The 24,366-nt window shown below is 49.4% G+C and overlaps 2 protein-coding genes across 2 annotated transcripts; both read right to left on the reverse strand.

The window, feature by feature from the left end:
- Positions 1-7,471: 7,471 nt before the first annotated feature.
- CCDC183 (coiled-coil domain containing 183) lies at positions 7,472-16,270 on the reverse strand. The gene is made up of 14 exons (XM_068910561.1): positions 16,204-16,270; positions 15,536-15,657; positions 14,882-14,959; positions 13,896-14,063; positions 13,628-13,732; positions 12,806-12,928; positions 12,241-12,369; positions 11,932-11,992; positions 11,278-11,378; positions 10,771-10,931; positions 10,129-10,294; positions 8,768-8,887; positions 8,416-8,512; positions 7,472-7,608 (listed from the first exon to the last, which is right to left on the reverse strand). Exons 1-14 carry the CDS (start codon positions 16,268-16,270, stop codon positions 7,472-7,474), a joined length of 1,635 nt encoding a protein of 544 aa, XP_068766662.1.
- Positions 16,271-17,784: 1,514 nt separating this feature from the next.
- Positions 17,785-24,335, reverse strand: SBDS (SBDS ribosome maturation factor). The gene is made up of 5 exons (XM_068910639.1): positions 24,088-24,335; positions 23,396-23,525; positions 22,486-22,686; positions 20,707-20,871; positions 17,785-20,120 (listed from the first exon to the last, which is right to left on the reverse strand). Exons 1-5 carry the CDS (start codon positions 24,213-24,215, stop codon positions 19,992-19,994), a joined length of 753 nt encoding a protein of 250 aa, XP_068766740.1. The 5' UTR covers positions 24,216-24,335; the 3' UTR covers positions 17,785-19,991.
- Positions 24,336-24,366: the final 31 nt, after the last annotated feature.

Below are 24,366 nucleotides of genomic sequence, written 5' to 3' on the forward strand. Positions count from 1 at the left end.
CCAGTGTGGACTAAGTTGCAACAGCCCAGCATGTCCTACTGTTGCTGTCAAAGGACTATGGAACTGGCTTCTCTTAGCCTGCTATAACCTGTGCAGCCACTTAGTTTAGGCACGAACCTCAACAAGGCAGCCTCTCTGTGGAGTTATACTTAAGCAGTCAGTGGTCTTGGGGACACAGAAGAATCTGAGAAGAGCTGTACTAGGTCAGAACAAAGACGCTTGTAGCCTATCCTCATATGCATTGGCAAAGAGTATGAAAACTGGGTGGTATTCCACAGTATTTGCCATTATACTTCCTCCCTCTTCCAAAAATCCATTGTTAAATGCTTCTTTGTTTTAATGGCATGTGGTAATCTGCTTTATGAATGCACTTCTCCTTTGGGTGTTTGGAAGTGTGGGCCAATGAGTTCAGCAGTTTTGCAATCTGCTGCACACAAACACTTCTCTGTGTCCATTTTCAACCTCTTGCCTGACTGTTTCATGAGATGCCCATGAGTTCTTGTGTTATGAGAATTAGCGAGTGATTCCTCTTCACCTTTTCCTGGCCAGTCACCTTTTAAGACCCTTTAGTCCCATTTTTGCTGATCTCAGTTGTTTCTTCTGTAAGCTAGGGGGGGTCCAGGTGTGTTTAAGTTTTGCTCCCCATATGGAAGCTGGTCCATGTGTTTGATCACCTTTGCCCTCTTGCTCTGATTTTCTCCTAGTTCCTTTTCTGTGGGTCTGTCTCTAGGCTATCCTCTTGCTGCTCTTGACAAGTGCGGGATGATGCAATTCCCTCTACTTGTGAGAGCAGGAGGCAGCTTCTACTTTGAGCAGTAGAAATGTTTGTTGCTTTTGTGCACAAAATGAATTGTGGAATCCTCTCCCATATCTCTGTCACTGTTGCAGGATGCAGAAACCAAGGATTTGGTTATTTCAGGCAAAGAAATAACTGCTTCTTGTTTGCATTCTCCCCTTCTGTTTGTGTTTCCACAGTAAGTAGTTTGCTTCTCTTGCCCTTGGTAGCTGAAGGTAGCACTGCATTGCCAGGCCTTGTCAGCTCTGGAAGTTATTGCAGATGATAAACTTTTTTCAAATGAATGGATCCTGGTGAATTCTATGCTTGTGGGATGTATGGGGCAGGTGCCCTGGTGACAAAGGATACAGAGAAGGCAGAGTTATTGAATGCCTTCTTTGCTTCCGTCTTCACTGCTAAGGCCAGTCCTGAGGAATTCCAGACCTTGGAGGCAAGAGAGGAAGGCTGGAGAAAGGAAGACTCTCCCTTGGTTGAGGAGGATCAGGTTAGAGATCTTTTGTCCAAACTGGACATCCATAAATCCATGGGCCCCGATGGGATGCACCCACGAGTGCTGAGGGAGCTGGCGGATGTTATCGCTAGGCCACTCTCCATCATCTTTGAAAGGTCCTGGAGAACAAGAGAGGTGACTGAGGACTGGAAGAAAGCAAATATCACTCCGGTCTTCAAAAAGAGCAAGAAGAGGAGCCAGGAAACTACAGGCCAGTCAGCCTCACCTCCATCCCTGGAAAGATGATGCAACAGACCATCCTGGAGGCCATCTCTAAGCATGTGGAGGACAAGAAGTGATCAGGAGTAGTCAGCATGGATTCACCAAAGGGAAATCATGCTTAACCAACCTCATAGCCTTCCGTGAGGGGATGACTGGCTGGGTAGATGAGGGCAGAGCAGTGGATGTTGTCTGCCTGGACTTCAGCAAGGCTTTAGACACTGTCTCCCATCCCATCCTCCTAGGTAAGCTCAGGAAGTGTGGGCTAGACGAGTGGACAGTGAGGTGGATGGAGAACTGGCTGGATGGCCGAGCGCAGAGGGTTGTGGTGAATGGCGCAGAGTCAAGTTGGAGGCCTGTGGCTAGTGGTGTCCCCCAGGGGTCAGTCCTGGGTCCAGTCTTGTTCAATATATTCATCAATGACCTTGAGGAAGGGACAGAGTGCACCCTCAGCAAGTTTGCTGAGGATACTAAACTGGGGGGAGAGGCTAACACACCAGAAGACTGTGCTGCCCTTCAGAGGGACCTGGAGAGGCTGGAGAGGTGGGTGGAGAGGAACCTCCTGAAGTTCAACAAAGGCAAGTGCAAGGTCCTGCACCTAGGCAGGAATAATCCCCTGCACCAGTACAGGCTGGGGGTTGACCTGTTGGAAAGTAGCTCTGCCGAGAAGGACCTGGCAGTGCTGGTGGACAACAAGTTAAGCATGAGCCAGCAGTGTGCCCTTGTGGCCAAGAAGGCCAATGGGATCCTGGGGTGCATTAGGCAGAGTGTTGCCAGCAGGTGGAGGGAGGTGATCCTGCCCCTCTACTCAGCCCTGGGGAGGCCTCACCTGGAGTACTGTGTCCAGTTCTGGGCTCCCCATTCCAAGAGAGACATGGCACTACTGGAGAGAGTCCAGCGGAGGGCTACAAAGATGATGAGGGGACTGGAGCATCTCTCCTCTGAAGAAAGGCTGAGAGAGCTGGGCCTGTTGAGCCTGGAGAAGAGAAGGCTGAGAGGCAATTTGATCAACGTGTACAAGTATCTGAAGGGAAGGTGTCAAGAGGATGGGGCCAGACTCTTCTGCGTGGTGCCCAGCAACAGGACAAGAGGCGATGGGCACAAACTGAACCACAGGAAGTTCCATCTGAACACGAGGAAAAACTTCTTTCCTGTGAGGGTGACAGAGCATTGGAACAGGTTGCCCAGAGAGGTGGTGGAGTCTCCTTCGCTGGAGATATTCAAAACCCGTCTGGATGTGATCCTGGGCAATATGCTCTAGGTGACCCTGCTTGAACAGGGAGGTTGGACTAGATGATCTCCAGAGGTCCCTTCCAACCTAAACGATTCTGTGATTTTATTGATGCTTTTAGCTATCTAATGGGAGGGTACCTAGAAGACAGGGCCACGTTCCTCTTGGAGGTGCCCAGTGCAAGGATGAGCAGTGAGCAAAAACTGCAACAAGGGAAATTCCAAATCCCCAACTAGAGAAACTCCACCCTCAAAGGGATACAATACTCAGCTGGACTCTGCCTTGAGCACCTGATAAGTTGACACTACTCTGGGCATGGTTTGGACCAGAGACCTCCAGAGGTCCCTTCCCACGTAACTTACTCTGTGATTCACTGTTAATGTAAAAGATGACTCCTGAGTGAGACTTACGCATTTTCCTTCTGTCGCTAGCAGTAGGTGATTAGAGCCAAGGTTACAGTGCAATGAATTATCAATGCAATGCAATACAGTGCAATGAGTAGGATGCACGTTCTGTGACTCCGTATCCGCTGCAGTAATTCTCAGATGAGTCACTGTGGAAGATCTCAGGACACCCTAGCAGTCCAAACTGCAATTAGTATTGCTGAAGGACACTTTCCCCCTGCATTCTGGTCCCTAGAATATATTTGTTTGTGCAGACAGGAGCATCACTTTAGGAAAAGCCCTTGGCCCTCTGAATAGCTAATTCTGCCTGGAGCTGTGGGCAGTCTAGGAGTTGGCATGTCTCATGGAACCAATGTGCTTTTAATTGATTGGAGAAACTGACCTTAGAGTAGATGAAAAGGCGGCTCCTAACCTGTACCAAAAGTTTGTTTTGTTTTGAAAGCTGAGAATTTCAACTTATTTTTCTTAACTGCTCACAAAGATCTCAAAATTATCGCATTTGGGATGAAGGTGCCAAAAGAGCAAACTGGTATACACCAGAGCAGTACAGAGCTCTTGAAATTGTTGCCCTCATGTAAAGTTCTTCCCCTAAAAGAGGCTTTGCCAAGTCACCACCTCCTCCTAGAAGCCCCCCCCCCCCCCCCCCCAGAGTAAGGAGGAGATAAAGCAGAGGAAGAGAACACCCTGGGGAACAGTGTTGCCCTGCAGAAAGGAAGAGTTGGACAAGATCCAGTGTGAGAAGGGGCCTCATGAACAACAAGGCAGTCAGGTGACAGCTCAGACAGCTTTGTCACAGGCTTGAGCAGATCCACATGTCAATTTTAGTTGAGGTGTTGTGTCACAAAAGAGACTATTCCGAGGAATTTTCTTGTTTCCTACTTTCAGGGAGTCTTTCTGGCCAGTTCCCCTTTCACCAAAAGGAGTTGCCTCCCATTCCTGTGAGTGATGTGGAGGAGAAGTAAGGGAGGGAGAAAAGAAAAAAAGTCTTCCTCGTTTTTCAACGTAAGACCCTCCCCCCGTCACTCGGGTCAGTGTGGTGACCAAGGGCAAAGGAAAGCAGGAGTATCTGCACAGGTGAGACCTGGAGAGATAGGTAAGGGTAATGCTGCGCTCTCTTCTAGGAGCAAGTCTTAAGGGTTGTTAGGGCATGTTACTGTGGCTCACTTTTTCTTGCCAGGTGGTCAGTGTGGAGCAGAGTTTTTGTGAGACTCTCACATCAGCTTCATTTTTCTCCGGACTCTGCTTCAAGGGTACAGACCTTTTTGGTGACAGACCGGAAACGATGATTCCAGCAGTTTGGGATAGTTTTCTCTTGCCTATTAGGTTTAAATGAAGAGGAGCTTTTGTTTGAAGAGACGAGTGTTCAGGATCTATAACAATTTCATGAGAGTGAAGGGAGGTATCCAAACGCTCCCTAATAGCTTTTAAAAGATGTTAGTGCCTGACTGAGATTTGTTCAGCACTCTGAGTTGGCCTCTGAGGTCAAGAACTGACTGAGACATGATTAAGCACGCAGGAACTCTCTGTTTTAATGGGAAGAGCGCAGCTTTACAGGGCAAAGTGGAATTCAAATATTTGTACCAAAAGAGACCGAGAAGCTGTTTGCACTGTCTGTTTCTTTGTTTGTTTTTTTTTTTTTCAATTAACTGGAAGCCTCATATTTTACAATAAAACCTGTTTGTGTGGCCAGCACAAAAGAAGTGCCAGAAACAGATAACTGGCAGGACGACTGTTCTCACAAGGTCAGTTTCTCCTCCTTTGCACTGGGTCCCGCCGGCCAGTTATGCTCCATTTTACATCCCTTAACACGCAGTGTTTTGTACCACCTCATAGTTGCTAATGCAATTGCCAGGAGGCAGCAACATCTTCAGGAGTCTGTCATTGGAGATGACACTATTGGTAGGGCAATAGATCTGAGCATCCTGAACTTCACCGAGGCAATGTCGTGGCACAGCTGAGAAGCACAGCTCAGGGCTATCCCACTCTCTTTCCTTTGGGCACAGGCAGTAAGATACCAGAACTGCCATCTGCTGCAGAAGCAGGAACACAGCCTGTGAGCCTGGGACGGACAGCCATCTCCTCCAGTGCTCATACCAACTCATCCAGTGTGTATTTTCAGATTTCTACTGCCACGTTTGGGCAGCTCCCCACAGCAGACAACAACTCGGTCCAGACCCCAGATTGTATACTCTGTTTGTAGTGGGCATATGAAGACAGGATGGGTACACAAAGTGGATTGATACGATTATCATGTGCTATTTAATTGCAGAAGGGTATGGTCATTTGGATATTGATTTTTGGGAAGCTCCATTAAGATGTGTTCACTGGTACATTATTTCTAGAGCTTCCTTTAAAAGGTGCAAATTGTTTTATATTTTTACAATATAGTCAAACCTGTAGCCTTATGAAACACATCACAGCATTTGATGTGACCTGCCAGCCCCCCTGGAGTCTTGGCAAAAACAGCAGTTCTTTCCTTTCAGTTATAATGTCACAACCCATCTCAGTATGAGCCACAGGGGCCAAGCAGAAATTACAGTGAAACCCTGGTCTGAGTCTTATTGTTCCCCTGTGAGTGGGGATGAGGTGATTCTTCTGGATCTCCAGCAAGGACTATTGTGTGCCTGCCAGAAGGTTCTCTGTTATCTGTATCTGGGGAAACAGCACCATCTATTTGCAACATTGTTTTATGCATGTCTCTCTTCATTTGCCATAAAAGACAAGGGGCCAGAGAGCCCCCAGAACAAGCACATGCGTTTCCTTCCAGCCAAGGCCTGGGAAAGTTGAGTGTCAGTGACGCACCAGCAGGGCTGAGAATCCAAATCCCTGAGCTGTGGGCTTAGATATGGCATCCTCTGATTTCTTAGCTCATATTGGAGGAACTGGGTTGGACGTTACCTCTAGGCACTTCTCTGCAGCCCAGAGCTAATGCCTAAAGCTTGCTCTGAGTTTAGCGTTGTGAGTACAAATTGAGCCATGGGCATGCAGGAGAGAAGAGGCAGGAAGGGTCTCGGTTACGATGTGAGAGAATCTGTCCCTGTAGCTGAAGCCACATTTCACCATGAACAAGCCAGTCTGACCTTGAATCAAACATCCTTTACATGCAAGGAGCATTAGCTGGCCCTCAAACATTAACATCTGGGATATGAAAGTCCTGAGCAGCTGAAGACTACTCAGCCAGTGTTTGACTGTCCCTTTCCAGGGCAGAGTATCAACATGGAGACAGGTGCCCTGAGGGCTGATACCTGTCCAGGCAAAGGTCTTAGCTTGGGTCTTAGTCAAGAAGGGCCATCAGCCACCTACGTCCTTGTGACTGGCTTGGACATGCAGGCCTCTATGGCACCACCATAGAGACCAGGGGAACATCATCAGATTGAGCTCCCAGAATATCTGACCTGAAATAGGCCAGCAGTATTTCACTGCCTTTCTCCCCATACATATAACTGAACAGCTTTCTTTTTAATTCCTTAACACTGGGGAGAAAAGTCCCACCTGCCGCCCTGGAAAGAGAGGTATTGGTGACCACCAGCATGCTGTTACGCTCTAAAGTCTCTTCTGTGCCATTAAACTGAGTTTAAAAATTGGGGTGAAACTTCTGCTGGCAGGGCATGAAATCTGCAAGCAGCAGAGCATGAGCTTTTGAGGGGCAGGAAAAGGACAGCAGGGGAGAGAAGGATGCATTTTGCTCCTTGCTCCCAAGGCAGCCCTGTTCCTGGTTCATGCTGCCACCCTTCAGCTGGGGTCAGGATTCTCCTGGCCCAGGGAACCTGCCACTTTCTGCTCCCTGGCAGAGCCATGGTAAGGACAACCCTTGCTACTGAGGGGACTCTGCTGGGAGGACGCAAGAGCTGGGCTTAGCTCACTCCCACAGGTAAGGGCCCTCAGCACCCAGCTGCTCCCTTGGGGCAGTGCTGGGCAGAGCCCCAGGGTGCTCTTGCAGGAGACCCTAGTATATCAGACTGGTGCTTACATAGCCAGGCCACTCCTGGATGCCCAGGCCAGCCCCTCAGGGGTCGCAGATCTGCCTAGGCATACTCTTGTGCTTAGGGAAAATCAAGTCTAACAAAGCAGCACCCTCATATGAGAGGGGAAGGAAAGATCTTGGAGTGACAGTTTTTACCTAGGTACCTCAGTTCTGCTGAAATACTGTTCTAGGATCCTATGTCTATTATCAGACATCTCCTGCTAAGATGTGCCAGATGTGATCCTGAGATCCCTACCCAAGATTCCAACTGTCCCAACCCTCTCCAGTTTTCTGCATAGGCTTGGGAGGAATATAAAAAGATCTACTCTATTGCCTCTAGGGGAAAAACAGTGGGTTGGCTGGGCTGTCAAAAGCTTTTAGGGAACGACTGCTGCTTCTTCTTGCCACTTTTCATCTTGCTTTCAATGAAGCGCAGCCCCTGCTTCTTGATCTCGTCCCGGGTGAGAACATGGCCATGGTCTTTGTCAGCAAAATCAAAGGCATCTGGAGGAGAGAGCAGAGAGGCACTTGCTGTGGACAAGCTGCTGGGCTACATCTTCTGTGCCTGCATGGGACTGAGGGCTGGTGGCATCCCTGCAGGACTGCGGAGCAGCTCCTCATGCCTAGCCCTCCAGTACACATGCTGCCACCTGGATTTTTCCATCACAGCATCTCAGACTGACCTGTCAAAGCCTGACAACACTATTGACATCTCTGTGACCCAGCTCTCACACTGCTGGGGGTTCCCCAAAAGCTCTGGGTCTAGAGTTACAAGGTGGTGGGCACAGTTTCCCTTTTCATTAAAAAAGAGACTGTAGATTGAAGAAAACTCAGTCTCCTCCAAGAGAGTCCAATATGAGGAGGCCATAGAAGGAGCCAAGCATTGGTTGTTCTTTACAACCAGCCGATTTTAAAGACCTTAGCTGCCTATGGGTCTGAAGGGTGAATGTGAGCCTTTAGGACACATCAGCTGAGGCTAAGAAGCCCTGATGCAGTCTGGCTAATGAATATGCACAGTTCTCGCTCCTTCCTTCACAGGATGTTTTCCTCACCTGCTGCTGTTCAGCACTCGCTGTGCCACATGCTGCCTCCATTCTCCTAAATCCCCACCTAAGAATACCACCCACACTTGGGCCTCAGAGACAGCCAGGATCAGTCCAGGCCACATCGGGGGGCAGTTCACTGGTCCAGATCTGCTGGGATCCTGGGAGGCAAGTGAGGCTGCCCAGAAGTCCCAGAAGGCAAGGGCTGTGGCAATCACCGTGGGCCATCTCCCTTCTGTGTCCACCTCTCCCCACAGTACCCTCATACCTTGAACACCACTGCCTTCATCTTCCAAAGAAATCTTCAGGTTCTGTGGCTCTTCCTTGGTCATTTTCTCCAGAAAATTCCTGACCTTCACAAAAGTCTGTAAAAGGTACTCTGACTTATGGGCTGAATGGAGGTGGATGTTAGAACTCTAGAGGCGCCCCACCTCAGTCTTGCCCTTGAAGAGGACATCTCACACGGCTCAGTGCTGCCCTGAGCCAAGCCCCTCCACAGCTCTTCCCCGGGGCAATCTGCATCCTCCCAGTAGAGAGGACAGCTTGGGATGGGCCACCTGCAGAGAAAGCTCCACATGGGTCTGAGCAGAAAGACAGCTCAGTCAGAGCCCTGCACGTACCTCATTGTCCTCATCCAGGCTGTACTGAGCAGGCAGGTCGGTCACAAGCTGTGCCAGGTGCAGCAGTTTCTTCTCACAGTGCTGCAGCTTCTCATCCGTGTCCTTGGCCTCAACAGTGTCCTTGAGTCAAACAGAAGGAGAAGAATCACAGTGGGGAAAATGACCCATACAGTGCTCTGGGTGACTTTGGCCACACTGTTCCTGCACAGTATCACTACACTGTGCAACATATTGCACCACAGGTGTTATCACCACGGGTCCTGCACCAGGCAGGGAGGGAGCAGAGGATGGGGCAGCCAGCAGGCAAGAGCAGGAGTTTGCTGGTAAGAAACAGGAGTAAGGGTCTTCCAGCAGCATTGCCCCGGCTGCCCGTGCGTACCCAGCCCATGCTACCTGTTTCCCCTGGGTATTCAGCACTGCTCCTGCTCTACACCCTGCCCTGCTTGCTGAGCACCAGACAGAGGGTCTGCTTAGCCCTGCAGCCATCTGCTCCTGCATCCCATTTCCAAGCAGGAATGGGAATCAGCACCTTCCTTCCCAGCTCTGATCCTATCTTATCTCCCACATCAATGGCTCTGCCTGCCTCTGCTGGACACCCCTACAGCCCACTTGCAGACCCTTCCTAGAAGGGCCCAGCAAGCCACAGGAGACATGCATGGTGCATCGAGGGCCACAGAGATCTGCAGCTGGAAGGCTGGACACAGAAGGAGAGGGTTGAGCTGCCTCCTCCACGTCTCCAGGGCAGGACATTGTAGTGCTGCAAGATCTGACCATCCCGACCAATTGCCCTTATGCTACTGACTTGGAGGAGGTTTCACGCTGCTTGTGTTGTCTGCCCAGATGCTGCGGACACAAGACTGAGGCCAGGTCAATCTAATATGAGGGCTGCTTGTACCAGATCAAAGCTCCAGATCCACATGTTACTGTGGTGAGCACTGAGCACTAGCAGGCTCTGTTGGTTTAGAGGCTGTTTGCACTGCATGGACAGTGATGTTTGACTCATTTCCTCAGTGAAGTGTCACAGCAATGGGACATGAGCACTCAGCACCATCACTTGTGCGGCTAATCCTCTTCAGGGTCAGCCCCCAGGTCAGTGGGGCTGTTTTGCTGCTCCATAGCACGGTTTGGGATGCCCTTCTCCCATCCCCTTCGTACCTGCCTGCTCCCCAGCACCCTGGGAGGCAGGGCCTTCATGCCAGCCTCCCACTGAGCACCAGGCGTAGCTCCAGGAAGGTTTTTGATGGGAGAGACCTGCATCTCGATGTGGTTTGCATTCCATCAGCCTGTCACACCTCCAGACAGAGCCTCCTGGGCAGCATCCCTGCTCCTGGTACCCTGCAGGCTTAGCATAAGGTGGGTACCTGATCAGGCACAGTGATGCCATACAGGCGAATGAAGAGGTTATCGATGCCATTTTCAAACATGAGCAGGAGCTCCTGGTTCTTCAGCATCTGGGCTTGCACCTGTTCAAGGCGGGCCTCTTCCTGCCGCAGATTCATCTTCAGCTCTTCCTCCAGCTTCCTAGAGCTAACCAGATTCACCCACACACGTCCATAGAAATGCATACGCATACAGAGACAGCTAAAATCTTATTGCAGAAGCTGCCCATGTGCCACCTTCCACTGAGCAGAGAGACATACTGCCTATAACCCAGTTAAGATCTGCTGGTACTGCTTCCCTGCCCAGGTAGGGAACAGGACACATCCTGAAGTACAGCCCTGTTGGGGCAGAGATGGGAAAACTGCAACCAAAAACACCTTGCCCAAGCTGCTGTGCAAGGGTACAGGCTGGGTTTGGAGAGGAAGCGTCCACTGCATGGCTTCAGGTCCTGCTACTGCCCATCTCCTGGCCCTGCAGACACAAGGATCTTGGGCATGCCTCATTGCCTCATGTCCCCACAGCCACAGGATGACTTTTGGATACTCTGCTGAGACCAGTGCATGCTTGGGAGCTGGGGAGAGTGCCCTGCTGCTCTGGCCAGCACTGTCCTAAGCCAATGGTACCTGATTATGCTTGGGGGTTGGTGAAATTTCAGCTCAGCCTGTTTCAGCTCCAGCTCCTTCAACTTGTCCTTCAATACCTTCTTCTTCTCCTCACACTCCTTGATATGCTGCTGAAGGTCTACCGTGGACTTCTGCTGAGCCAGAAGCCTTCCAGCAATGTCCTGGCCATAACAGGAGAGCAAGAGGAATCAGATCACCGTGCCCCAAACCTGGGTACCTGGAATAAGTGCAGGATCTCCTCCCTGGGCCACAGCCTCAGGGAGATTTCTTTTACTGCAGCTTGCTGCAGGCTCACAGCACAGAGAAAAGCAGCTCTGCCTCTGTCAGCACAAGGACAAGGGTTTTGCGGGGCTCAGAGGGCAAAGGACAACAGAGATCCCCTTAAATAAAATGAAATGAAATACAAACAGAGAGATCTCAGGTCCCAGGGACAAGGGTTTGGCCTGGAGTTCCCAGTACCCTCCCCTCACCTTGAGCAGCTTTTACCAGAGACAGCTTTTACGTTACCCAGAGACGGGAGCACTGCACCGCAGACTTGACCTTCTCTACTTCTGATGTCACCCGGGCCTGATATTCAATTTGGGATTTGGTAGCCTCCAGTTTGGTACCTGGGTATGTGGAGGACACAGGAGGGAAGGACACCTGAGACAGACAGGCCTGGTGGTTGCAAGGCATGGGGATAGGACAGCAGAGAGGTGTGACAGAAGGGACTCCCCCTGCCCCAGAGCATCCTGAGGGCAGTGGCAGCTGCCCCAGCTGGAGAAAGAAGGGGGAGATCTCACAGGAGGAGTCTGCCAGACATGGCGCCAGGAGGATACACTGCTGCACAGGTCCCCATGACCTTGGGCAGCTTTCCAGTGTAGAGGTTAATGGCAGGTCCTACCTGCCTTCCTGAGGCAGGGCATGGGGCAGACTCTGCCCTTGAACCTCAGGAGATGTCTTACCAGCTGCCACTGTTGAATGCAGGACAACAGAATGGGGCCCATTGTCTGTGGCCTTGGGAAAATCCCACACCTCCAGAGAGAAAGAAATCCCACAGAGCCAAGCAGCCATGCTGCAAGCTAGAGAACCTGGGCACTGCCCTGCACAGCCTGGGGGATGGCGAGTGCTGCCTTTGGGCTGCAGTGACAGACCTTGCGTTGCACCCTTCAAGGCACTCACCCAAAAGCGACTCCTGGGAGATCAGGGACGGGAAGTCCACAGCAAGTTCACCCTTGGCTTGCTGCAAGAACATTCAATGAGACCTCCTGAGCTGTTGGGACCCTGGGGGAGCTGGCCCTGCAGCCCCCTGTCTCCCTGGCCCTGCAGCCTCCTCACCCACGGGGGCTTTCAGCGATGTAACCACCCCTGGCCCAGAGAGAGGCTGGGTCCTGATGTCTGTCAGGGGGCCAGGCACCAGAGCTCATTCCCCAGCCAAGCAGAGCCCCAGAGCCCCATGTTCCCACCTGCCCCAGGCTCCCACCAGCTCACCGCTCTTCTGTGCTTTTCACTCGCATCCTTGAGGCGGATTCTGTCGATTCGCTCCTTTTGGGTAGCCAGGGAATGGTCCCTGAGGTTTCTCTCCATAAGGAATTGAGTTTCTAGGTTGGCCAGGTCCCCCTGGAGCATGTTGGAACCACAGAGACAGGAGAAATGACTGTCAAAGCTAGGAGGGACCTTTGTGAGCCAACTGAGCCACATGCTGAATACAGTCACTTCTGGGACAGCGAGAGTCAAAAATGACCTCCCATGTAACAAACTGTGTAGGAGACTGCAGGGGGGCAAAGAAGGCTGGAAGGATGGAAGAGGCTGGCTTTTCTCACAGCTGGGGCTTCTAGTAGGCTGTCCCCCACCACCAAGGGAGCCTGATCCAAGAGCAAGACACAGGAGGAGCTACAAAGGCATTTGGATACTGTGGGCAAGTCCAGCTCAGTCTCTTCTACTCTTTATTGCAGGAATATTCACTGGCCTGGGAACCTAATGCAGTCTGTACTGGGTCACTGTGGGCTCTGGCAGCTGGAAGAGGGTCCCAAGGTGCCCGAGGCCAGGTCCTCACCTTGGCTGCATCATTGGCTTTGAGGGCATCCAAGGCCATGAGCTCCATGCCTTTCAGCTCCCCCTGGTACACTTCGACCATCTGGTGCAGGACATCCAGCTGCAAAGGCAGGTGGGCCAGCTCCTAGGACATACACAGTTTGTCAGGCACCCTCATTTCCTGCTTTCCTTCACACAGGAGAGGGAGGGATGCGGAGCCCAGGCCATCCCAGGGTGGGTCTAGGGGAACCCTACCCACCTGCTTGCCTGTCCTTGGCCTAGACTACGCAATGCCTCTGCACTGCACACAGATTGGCCCTGCCCTGCATGGCGCTCCCAGATCCGGGCCATCCAGATGCAGGGCAAGCAGCCCCAGATCCCTATCCACCCCATGTACAGGTCCATCCTTGTGGGAGCCAGCAGCAGGGCTGGGAAGCAGCATGCCCTGCTCTTACTCAGGAAGGTTGCCAGGGTGCAGTTAGGATATGCTAGCACCTACTGGCAGGCAACTGGATCCCAGAGGAACAAATCTCAGCAAGATAGGTTGAAGCAGAGCCTGGGCCAGGCCCCTGTGCTGCAGGGCACCTCCAGCCCTGTGCTGAGGTCAGGTGCAGCACTGGCCTTAGAGCAGTCCCCTCAGCAGGACCTTGGGCTCTCTGAGCAATGCCTTCAGCACTCCCACATGTGTTCTGCCAGCTGGAAGCTCTCGGCCATCTCAGCAACCCCAGCTGTGCAAGCACACAGGTCTGCTTCTGCCTCACCCAGGGAGCTCTAATGTGAGCCTAAGGGGGGACAGGTCTGTCCCTGGGCACGTGGTATGATGAGACGGCAAAGGAGAGCTCACCTTCTTCAGGACATCCCGCAGTGCCAGGTAGAGGGTAGTGACATTCTGGCCGGTACGGACTTTCATGAGTGTTTTCTCAATGTTATTCTCCAGCTGGCGAATCACCTGCAGCAAAGACGGCTCCAGTCAAGGGTACCCCAGAGGACCCAGACTACTGAGTCCAGCAGCTGCCTGGCTCTCTTGGGAGAGCCGAGATGGATGCTGAATTAAAACCTCCATGTGACCATTGGAGGCTGTGGCTTCTGCCTTGGGAGCAGACCGCATGTACCTGCATCTGGGCCTGGTGCTGTTTGTCACCGGCTTCTGCCTCCATCAGATGCTGCAGCTGCCTCTGCAGCTCATCCAGGGCTCTGTCCCGTTGCCTCATCTCATACAGCAGCATGTTGCACGCGTTCACCCGGTCAAAGATGTCATTCTGGAGCTTCTCCCGGGCCATCTGAAAGCACATGTGAGAACTCACAGGGCTGCAGGGAGGACTCACTAGGCAACTACTGGACAAGGGCCAGGCTCTGGGGTTCTGCTCAGGCAAAAATCCCCCCAAAGCCAAGCCAGGGATTCTGGGCTGTTTGCCCTGGGACACCAAGGTGAGCAGGCAGGCACTTCCCCTGGCACAGCCACATCCAGGAGAGCTTTGCTGTAGGATAGCCACAGATCAGAAGCTGACTGGGGTAAGGCGGAGATTGGTAGTGATGTATGTTTATAGTAGCTGTGAATCTGGCTTAGAGACTGTGCAGAACACAGACCTGGGAGTGAACGTCAATAAAACCAGTTAGTGCCCCAAGTATGGAAGCCGGTAGAGAGCAGTAGCATAGCTTTGTCCCTGCAAGACGCCCCTGAGCAAAGGAAGCTCATCTGGGCCTGCCCCACAGCTCCAGTGCTGCCTGTAGCTCCCATGGGTTTATAACCAGGCCATAACTTTGGGCCAGGAGGTGAATAGTAGAGACAGGCCTGCATCTCAGTGCAGCCCCAGGGATACACCCTGGAAGATAACCAGGAGGTCCATTGGGTCTGCTGGGACAAAGTATCTGCCCACGGAGCTAAAGGAGGATGTCCACTGACAGGTCAATGAGCATTTCTGACCAGTGCTCATCCCGTGCACGTGAACACCCCATGTCTCAAAGCACCATTCCCGGAGGACTTCCGGCACAAAAAGATATCCTGAAAGGTCCCTCTCCTGTGGGCTTATTTTTCTGACTGCCCCTCTAGTCCCAGTCCCCTCTGACCAGCCAGAGTCAGTCAGCACTGGCTAATTACCTCTACTGTGCTTCTGGCCAAAACGAAGCCCAACTGCTTCTGTCCTCTGCAAGCTTCAGAGACGATGACCTGGTCCTGCTGTGGGCAGGAGAGGGAATGTCAGTGCCAGCATAGGAACTATCACTGTCGCAACTGGTTGTTGCCTGGTGCTGCTGTCCTGACACATGAATTATTCACTCCCAGAGAGGAGTGCCCCAGAGCTCCTGTGTCCCAGAGCTGCCAGCAGTGCCACTAGGAGGCTGCCAGACATGCGAGGCCTGCCCTGTCCAGTATCCCACCCCTGGCTGCCCCTCCGCCAGGATCTGGCTAGCTGCAGGGATCTTCCTTCAGCTCAGCTCTGCCCACACTAAGGACAGGGCAGAGCCAAAGCAGCTTGACTTGGGCCAGCACAGCTTGGGACCCTACAAGCCGACACGAATAGCTGCTGAACCACCCTGGGACAGCCCTGTGCTCATGCCTCTGAGGACACTGTGCTGCAGGAACCATCCTCAGTGACAGGAAGATATGGGCAGTGCCCAGTGGGACGTGAAGATGGCAATGAAATGGACCCAGCAGAGAAGCTGGTTCTAGATAGCCACAGGCAGGGGCATGGGCTGCTGGGACAGGGCACAGGCTGATGAAATGGAACACAGCAGAGCCCTTGGGCACAGCTACCTTCTCAGCAATGCCTAGGGCACAGATGTCATCTTGTACAGTCCCACGCAGGCAGGGGAGCAGGTCTCTGTTCTGACTGAGCTTCTCCTCAGCTGACTGCATGAAAAGCTTCTTCCCTTGCTCTGAAGGATTTTAAAGGGCTGTTGGCGCTGCGCAGAGGGATGCGCTGTCCCCATCCTCCGACTCGGCCAGGCACAGCACAACCCATCTTCACCCACTGCTGCTTCCCTGCTTTGCACAAGCCAGTTCCCTTCTCTCCCCCAGGGGTTCAGTCAGAAGGAAAAAGCCTGGAAACACGCAATCTTGGGCTGAATCCTGCCTCCCAGTATGCGTGCATGCACAGCCCATGCCTTCAGTTGGCACCTGCAGGTGACCCTAACAGCCATGCTCTGGAGGCCAGTCCCAGCTGACCTCTCTAGGGGCCCTAGCATGCCCTTCCTCCAGGGGATCACCACCTCCCACACAGTGAGGCAACCAGTCCAGACCCCAAACCTGATGCCTACTGCATTTTGCTGGGGGCTGTCACTCATTAGCTTTCACCCTCTCCCAGGACACCTTTATCTCAATCCCACTGCAGTCCCTGAGCCCCAGCCTGCTTCCCAGCATCCCAATGGTGTCCCATAGGCCGCTCACACTGGGGCTTCCCATTGAAGGTAAGGGAGCATCACCTTGCAAGGAGATGATGGTACGCAGCTCCTGGATCTGCTGGTTGATGTCTGTCTTCTGGTCCTGCATGGCGGCAGGGGTCCCGCCTTGGCCCTCGAGTGTGTGTGTGTGTGTGTGTGTGTGTGTGTGTGTGTGTGTGTGCACGGAAGCTGCCGCAGCCCCTCTGCCCCAGGGAAACAACGTCCCTGCTGCTTTGTGACGTCACACGGAGCCTGGTCACCGCTCCAGAGCCTGCGTGGAACCCCGGTGCCCGGAGCCCTCTGCCACCACGCATGGCACCATGGGTCCCCTCCAGCCACTGTGCATGGAACCCGCAGGTACCCTCCAGCTGCCACATCCTGGCTCCTGCTTGCCTCTAACACCGACTGCTGGGCTGTCTGCACTGGTAGCTGCTTCTTTTCTTGCCTCTCTGCTTCTACAGGCAACAGGAGCGCTTTGGATAAGTGGCCGCAAAATGCAGGACTCAGGGGACAGGTGAACAACAATCTCTACCCCAAAAAAACCTGCACTGCCTGAGGGTGGCACCACTTCTTTTGTCCTAGATGGCCAGGAGGGGGTTTAACTTCCAAATGCCAACGTACGTCAGCGTTTCTCTTCTAAGGCATCTTCCATTTTCAATTATTTTTCCCTAGATACACTACCTTACATTTGTCTGCCTTGAGGCTCAGCTGCTACCATTGTGCCTGCTCAGTGGCTCTTGGGAGGTCCTTCAGCAGTTATTTGCAATTACTAAGCTCTTTGAGGTAGTCAAACGCTGTGCTGCCAACTGAGGTACAAAGACTATTTCCCACCACTGTGATTACGATATATTCTTTTGGGGAAAGAATTCAGCTAGCCCAGTAGCTGGACCCATCCAAGCCTAACGAGGCAACATCCAGAGGAGAAAGTGATAGGTTACTGTAGCACCATCTCACAGCTGTAGAAAGATTGGGTCAGGACTCCTAAAAAGTTTGGTTTAGGGGTGGCCATCAGATTAAGAAAGATGAGTAATTACCAGTTAAACATCCATTGTGCTTGTTCTCCTCCTCTTAGCTCCAGTTCCTGTCACCCACTCTTGTGAAATCCACATGACTACATGACCACTTTTCCCTTTTTAAAGCTTTTTATCTGTCTCAAATTCAGGAGAGATTACCTGGCTGACTTCTCAGAAATTAAAGCCTTTCAGAGAAGCTTGCAAGTAATGAAATAGAGCTCTTTTCTTGAGCAATTTAAGTTCCTGGGTTAAGGATTAAGCTACTGTCACTTAAGTGTTTTCACAGATCCCCTAGAAAATGAACTCCACCCCCCCCCCCTTAATGATCAAAAGAAAGGTTACAATTAAAAAGACTGGCAACATATAAAAGACCAATATAATTGCTTACCCCATGTTGTGAGGAAAATTTCAAGGAAAAGCATGCATATATATGATTCAAAACCACTAAGAGCATTCACCTCTCAATTGCTCACACATTTCTACCATCAAGATGAGACTATAACAACCTATACACGTTCCTTTGGAAACTTCAGTTAATTAGCAGGAGAACACTGTGCAGGGAGTTATGCTCCTATTGCCACGGCCAGGAGTTGCAAATGAACACAATAACTAACAATATTGAGATTTATTCTGATGTTTACCATATATTCTTGCTGAACTACAAACGTGACATGAAATGCAAGCATTTGTTTATAAATAAAACCAAGCTCCCTCTACAAGAGAAAAATTTTAACATTCGATTCTTAGAAAAAGGCCTTATAAGGAAATGCCTTTCCTAGCATGAAACTCACAAAATTAGTCTAGAATAAATTTCTGTAACTCAAGATCTTCAACCTGCAGCCATCATATTGTGCTCTAGCTGTTGTAATTAGAAAAGAAAGACATTATAGGATTGTGAAATCAAATATTACCAATCCAATGTCATCTGAGGCTCTTACTTAGTGTCTCATTTTTAGATTCATGAATTATATCTTAGTACTAATTGTCAGTGACAAGTTAAATATCAGCAACATTATCTTCAGTGCTTCATAAAGAATGCATAGAGACGGCCATTTGAAAGACAGTTAAGGGCTTGTACATGCAAGGACTCTTATCAGTCCACCCATGCATGTACAGATCTCTACATTCAGGCTGTGTCCACATGGCAAATATACTAATTATGCCACTAAACTTTCCTAGGCAGCATTTAAAAATCATGGAAGTTTATCTTGGAGGCAAGAGAAAATATTCCTTTCATTGCCCTTCCGTGAACTCGGACTCCATAGTTGCAAGCCTTTCCAAAATATTACTAAAGGAATTTAACGTAACCTTGCAGAAGCTCATGTCAATACATCGCTGCAGAAACTAGCTTTAAAGAGGAAGCCCTCGACTAAGGATCTAGTCGCACAGACTCCACAATTGACATGTCAAATTTCTCTTTCTCCATCTGATTTCAAATTTCCCTGCATAAATTCTAAAAAGTTCACAACATCTGTTAACGATACAAAGGAAAGTGTCATATCAACAGTACAAACTAGAGCTCTGCTTAACTGTCATGCATCAGGTATGGTCACGTGCTCTAAAAGTAAACAGTAAACAATGAATATAGTACATGCTAATCAGAAACAAACCTCTAGTTGCCAGCCAGCTAGAAAATCCTGATTTGCTGTGTACAATCATCTTTGAAACAGGTACATAATAGCAAAGGCTCTTTAAGTTCCTACTGGTTTAGCTTCGATTCACCCAAGGATACATGCTTTGAATGATGGTTTGTATTTTTAGTACTTTTTTTTCTTTTTTCTCTTCTTCTTTGAAATATAAGAGTTAAACTTAAAAGCATTTGTTTAACATGGCTGAAACAAATGTTAATAGAACTATCAAGAACTACACATCACGCCTCAGGATCTTGCTGGAAATCCTGTGCATATATTAGAAAGCAACATAAAAAGACACAGGATGAAGGACAGCAGCCAGAATTACTCTCAGTTGTACTAAAAAGGAAAAGGGGCACACACAAACATTTACCACTAGGAAATTAGAGTCCAACAAAAGCCCGTCCAGCTCAATAGCTAGAGGCCATTGCCTATTCCAGATTTGGTTCATTTCACCACCTGAATGCAAACAGCTCAGAAATGCAGGCTATCCCTTTAGCCTACTAAAAGTATCACCACTGCCAGAGATAGCCTCTATACCATAACAAAAATAATCATTTTCTTTCTGTATTATAATATATAAATAGATGATAATTCATTTTTATTAATGTAGCTAAATATATTTTTCGAATAAGTTATTTGGAGAACATTTTCTCTAAGTTAGTAATTTTTTTTTTTAAATCTCCAGTGAGTCATTTTTCATGCTGCCAAGAATTAGTTTAGATACCATCCATACTTTGCATTTCTTTAAAAGTGAAAACATAGCTCACTTTTCTAAAAGCTTCTCTCCTCACATACAAATCCTACCCCTCAGAGACATGTGAAATCTTCCACTCAATTCTGGTAATTAAAAGCAAAAATAACTTGGCACTGTATCAGTCAAACACTCTTCAGTTGCAACCCTCACAGCAAAACAAAAGTATAGTAACTTCCATGTCAGGTCTTAACTCAATCCCCATTAGTGCAGCTCTGACACAAAATACTCCTATAGGCAAACCATTTGTAACCCAAGCAAGTGTAAAACAATAAAAAGAACACTGCATGGAAAAATTCCAAATGATTAGCGTCAGAAAATATTTGGCAGCAAGAGATTGCAAAAAACATGAAGGTCTAACAAAACAGAGTGGCTAATACCAGTCACTTAATACAATATTGTTAAAGAAGTACTATTCCTGAAAGGTTTTCTTTATTCAAGCTTTTCATCTCCTTCTTCCACATCTTTCAGACTGAGCACTTCAAGCGTTCCTTTCCCTTTTGTCTCACACCGGATCAGCTCATCAATCTCTCTGAAGCAGCCTGGGTCAATAAGGCACACCTGAAATATTTACATTTAATCAGCAATAGTATCTGATTTTCATCAGCTCCTTTTCAAGGTATAGCATATTTTTCATTTTAAAAAAGTTACTGTTTAGTTACTAAGAAGGTCTTCTCACAGTTGGTAAGCAATCTGTATCCATTAGTCTTTCCACAAAAGCTCTGCAGTTCCATTTACCTATGCTGCACATGACAATTCTGACAATTTTTGCGCAATAGCAAATCTTGCTACATACTCTTTTTAAAAAAGCTGTCCAGCTATTGTCAAATACAGGCCTGACTCACCAAATAACAGTTAAAGACTCTGTATGTACAAACTCATGAATCAGAGAAAAAGTATAAGTTATTGGAGAATTACTGCTAATTACACTGTACTTCTCTTCAGCCTGAAACAGCAATCTTTGTACAACAAAGGCTGCTTTCAATCTTTCACTATGACTGTGTGAAATTAAAACCAACCAACTACATTTCTGATTCAGAGTCTCTGGTAAACTTGCAACTTATCTAAAGGTCCCCCATATTCTTCCAGTAAAATGCATATGTGTAGTCAAATTGAGTATGAAACCCAGGACTCGTTTTTGGCTTACAATTTCTAACTGTTCATGGAAGTCTTCATTCTCAATAACTTTGATCAGTGGCTTGAGCTTTTCTTTCAGTTTCTTTCCCTCTTTTGGTGGAAGAATGAATCGCAACCTCATGTGAGCACGCTCAATTTGCATGGTCTCCTTTAACTGTCGAATCACTTCCAGTGCCTACAAAGATATTAAATACAGAATAAAGAGCATGTATTCATTTGCTTAAAAAACACCAGAACAGAATCACAGATATAGAATCACAGAATGGCTGAGGTTGGAAGGGACCTCGGGAGATCGTCTAGTCCAACCCCCCCCTGCTCAAACAGGGTCATCAAGAGCATATTTCCCAGGATCACATCCAGACGGGCTTTTGAATATCTCCAGCGAAGGAGACTCCACAGCCTCTCTGGACAACCTGTGCCAGTGCTCTGTCACCCTCCCAGGAAAGAAGTTTTTCCTCGTGTTCAGATGGAACTTCCTGTGGTTCAGTTTGTGCCCATCGCCTCTTGTCCTGTCGCTGGGCACCACGCAGAAGAGTCTGGCCCCATCCTCTTGACACCTTCCCTTCAGATACTTGTACACGTTGATCAAATTGCCTCTCAGCCTTCTCTTCTCCAGGCTCAACAGGCCCAGCTCTCTCAGCCTTTCTTCAGAGGAGAGATGCTCCAGTCCCCTCATCATCTTTGCAGCCCCCTGCTGGACTCTCTCCAGTAGTGCCATGCCTCTCTTGTCCTGGGGAGCCCAGAACTGGGCACAGTACTCCAGTTATGGCCTCACCAGGGCAGAGTAGAGGGGAAGCAGCACTTCCTTCGACCTGCTGGCAACACTCTTTCTAACTCACCCGAGGATACCATTGGCCTTCTTGGCCATAACAGCACATTGCTGGCTCATGGTCAACTTCTTGTCCACCAGCACTGCCAGGTCCTTCTCTGCAGAGCTACTTTCCAGCAGGTCAACTCCCCAGGTGCAGGACTCTGCACTTGCCTTTCTTGAACTTCAGGAGGTTCCTCTCCGCCCACCTCTCCAGCCTGTTCAGGTCCCTCTGAATGGCAGCACAGCCTTTCGGTGTATCAGCCACTCCTCCCAGTTTAGTATCATCAGCAAACTTGCTGAGGGTGCACTTTGTCCCTTCATCTAGGTCATCGATAAATAAGTTGAAGAGGACTGGACTCAGTACTGACCCCCGGGGGATACCACTAGTTACTTGGCCTCCAACCAGACTCTGTGCCATGGATTACAACCCTCTGAACTCTGCCAAAACCACAGCAATCAACATCTCAAATCCTTTGTATCAGCTTCAGACACATTTTTCAGTATTGTTCACTGGAATTCTGCCGAATGAGTCAGATATTATGCTGTTTTGGTAGACAAACATGAAAAGGCAGAGTTCTTGGTGGTGATGATCACTTAAAATACTATAAAAAGGGTCTAAAATAGTATTAAAATAGTAGTTATACTGCAGAACAATATAAACCTATGTGGCTCAGATGCAAAGCTCGATTTATAACCTCAATTAAAATGAATCATAAAACAATTACTTTTGTTTCCGACATACCACTATTACTGCTTTAATTAGTTTTTTTTTCCCCTTTCCTCCGTAAACAATTAGAGAACAAAGTACATGAGTTTCAGAAGCTGCTTGTTTCTAGCATTTATCTGTCAGCCAGCTGACTAAACATTCTGTGGGCTTTAGGTCACACGGTTTTTTTGATCCCTACGTGAATGTGAATGAAGAAACTACAGTTGAAAATAACATCTCCGAGTGTATGCTGATTTTAAGAGAAAACTAACCTGTTGTTTTGTGCTCTTGTTTGGTTTGACAGAGTAGTGAATGTCCTTCATGGCTCTTTCTATAAGGATTACTGTGTATGGTCTCTTTGTTTCAGGATTCACACATTTGTCAGCAACAATAGTTGCAATGTCTCTAAACATCTGCTCCAGCTGAGTGTGCCGTTCTTTGTCCGATACCTGCAACTCCCCTTTTGATAAAATCTGTCCAGTTAAAAATAAAGACTCTAGTTAATAAGTGTCACAGATTTGACTAAAGAGTAAAAAATCGTACTAACTTTGTTAAATTTACCATTGACTTGAAAGGTTTGGTTAAACATTAAGTATTAAAAAAGAATAACCACATATCATTATGACAAACAACACTGGTAAGACTTCAGAAACAAAAAAAAAAATAAAAGAAATGCTTCTTATTTGCTAAACTACAAAAAGAGAAGTGCAGCATTATTTAAAGTATCATCACCTAAAACAAGCCCATAACTTGTATCGTACTAAGGATTAAGTTTTTTTCTTAACATTTAATTGGACTGTCCAAAATAAGCAATAATTCCTTCCCATACTCTCTATCCTTAATAGCATACCTTAGATAATAAATTCTTCAGGAGCGGCAAACCTTTTTTTGCCTGTCTGTAGAGATCAGCGCTATACACCATACAGAACATTCAGAACTCTTTTCAGGTAGAGGTTTTTATAAAACTTAATACTATATCAAACACATAATACTCCTTTCTACTTGTCTTTTATCAGACAAATGACCCTATTGCCTACAGCAGTGCTGCATTCTCTGAAGACCTTCCAGTAACAAACCAATCTACAATATCTGTGTGACACTTGTGTAGAATACATGGCAAAAAAATCTTCTCCAACTTTTATAAAGTATATAACTCTATACTGCAAAGTAAGTAAAACTTACCATCTTACAGATTTCTGTTTGGTCATCTGTTCCAAATGCTTTAACAAGATCTTCCTTCTTTGCAACCTGGCCTTTTGAAACATTGACAAACACCGTGTGCGTCTGCAAAACTTCATCAAGGTCTTTCTCCCTAATGATCGAGTGCAGAGTTAGAAAACACATGAAGTTACCAACCGAAGAGCATACATATTCCTAATGAGGAGAGGAAGAACAAGTCCAGCTGCTAGGGCCTAAACTAGTGGAGCTTAGGAACTTCTACTGCAGTAACGTCACTCCTGGGGCAGGGCTGGCTGGAGACTGCTGTCCCACTGGGCAGGGTCTCCTCGCAGGCCCTGCGGCACTCTCGGGCGGCTCTGCAGCCAGCTCCCCGCACGGGCCGGACCTCCCCCCACTCCGCAGCCGGGCCCCTCGCCAGCCCGATCCCCTCGGCTCCCCGGCCATGTCCCAACGCGAGCCCTTCTCTGGCTCCTCAGCTAGGACCCCTCAGCCTGGCTCCCCCACAGGCCTCTACGCGAGCTCAGCTTCCTCCCCCACCCCCCCGGCCTCTCCCTTCCCCTGTCTCCTCGCCAAGTCCCCTTAAGCCCGGCCCCAGGTCCCCGCCGGCCTCCCTCCGCCCAGCCTCACCCACCCCGGCCTCCCTCCGCTCTCCCCCGGCCCCCCTCAGCCCGGGCCCCGCAGGCCGCGGGACTCACGCGCCGCTCCGCCAGCCCATGACTTTGTTGCGGTAGCAGGCGATCTCGAAGCGCTTCCCGGCGCGCCGGGCTCGCACCACGGCCACGTTGGTGAGGCGGATCTGGTTGGTGGGGGTGAAGATGGACATGGCGGCGGGCCCGGAGCACCGGCGGCTGCTGCGCCACCGGCTGCTGCGCCACCGCCTCGCGAGGCCGCCAGGGGGCGGGGCCGCCCGCCTCCGCCTCTCCTATTGGCCGCCGCTCCGCTCTCCCCGCCTCCCCGTGCTCCAACGAAACCCA

The sequence above is a fragment of the Struthio camelus genome, chromosome 16 (genome assembly GCF_040807025.1).
Source record: "Struthio camelus isolate bStrCam1 chromosome 16, bStrCam1.hap1, whole genome shotgun sequence".
Classification (NCBI taxonomy): domain Eukaryota; kingdom Metazoa; phylum Chordata; class Aves; order Struthioniformes; family Struthionidae; genus Struthio; species Struthio camelus.

What these genes read in the sequence shown, in the direction of transcription:
- CCDC183 (XM_068910561.1), bottom strand. Translation starts at nt 16,270, where the DNA reads ATGCAGGACCAGAAGACAGACATCAACCAGCAGATCCAGGAGCTGCGT. An exon ending in TGCGGGATGTCCTGAAGAAG is followed by an intron (nt 12,929 to 13,627) that starts GTGAGCTCTCCT and finishes TGTATGTCCTAG; the next exon opens with GAGCTGGCCCACCTGCCTTT. An exon ending in TGCAGTGCTCCCGTCTCTGG is followed by an intron (nt 10,932 to 11,277) that starts GTAACGTAAAAG and finishes TGTTATGGCCAG; the next exon opens with GACATTGCTGGAAGGCTTCT.
- SBDS (XM_068910639.1), bottom strand. Translation starts at nt 24,215, where the DNA reads ATGTCCATCTTCACCCCCACCAACCAGATCCGCCTCACCAACGTGGCC. An exon ending in AAACAGAAATCTGTAAGATG is followed by an intron (nt 22,687 to 23,395) that starts GTAAGTTTTACT and finishes TTAACTGGACAG; the next exon opens with ATTTTATCAAAAGGGGAGTT. An exon ending in ACAAGAGCACAAAACAACAG is followed by an intron (nt 20,872 to 22,485) that starts GTTAGTTTTCTC and finishes ATATCTTTGTAG; the next exon opens with GCACTGGAAGTGATTCGACA.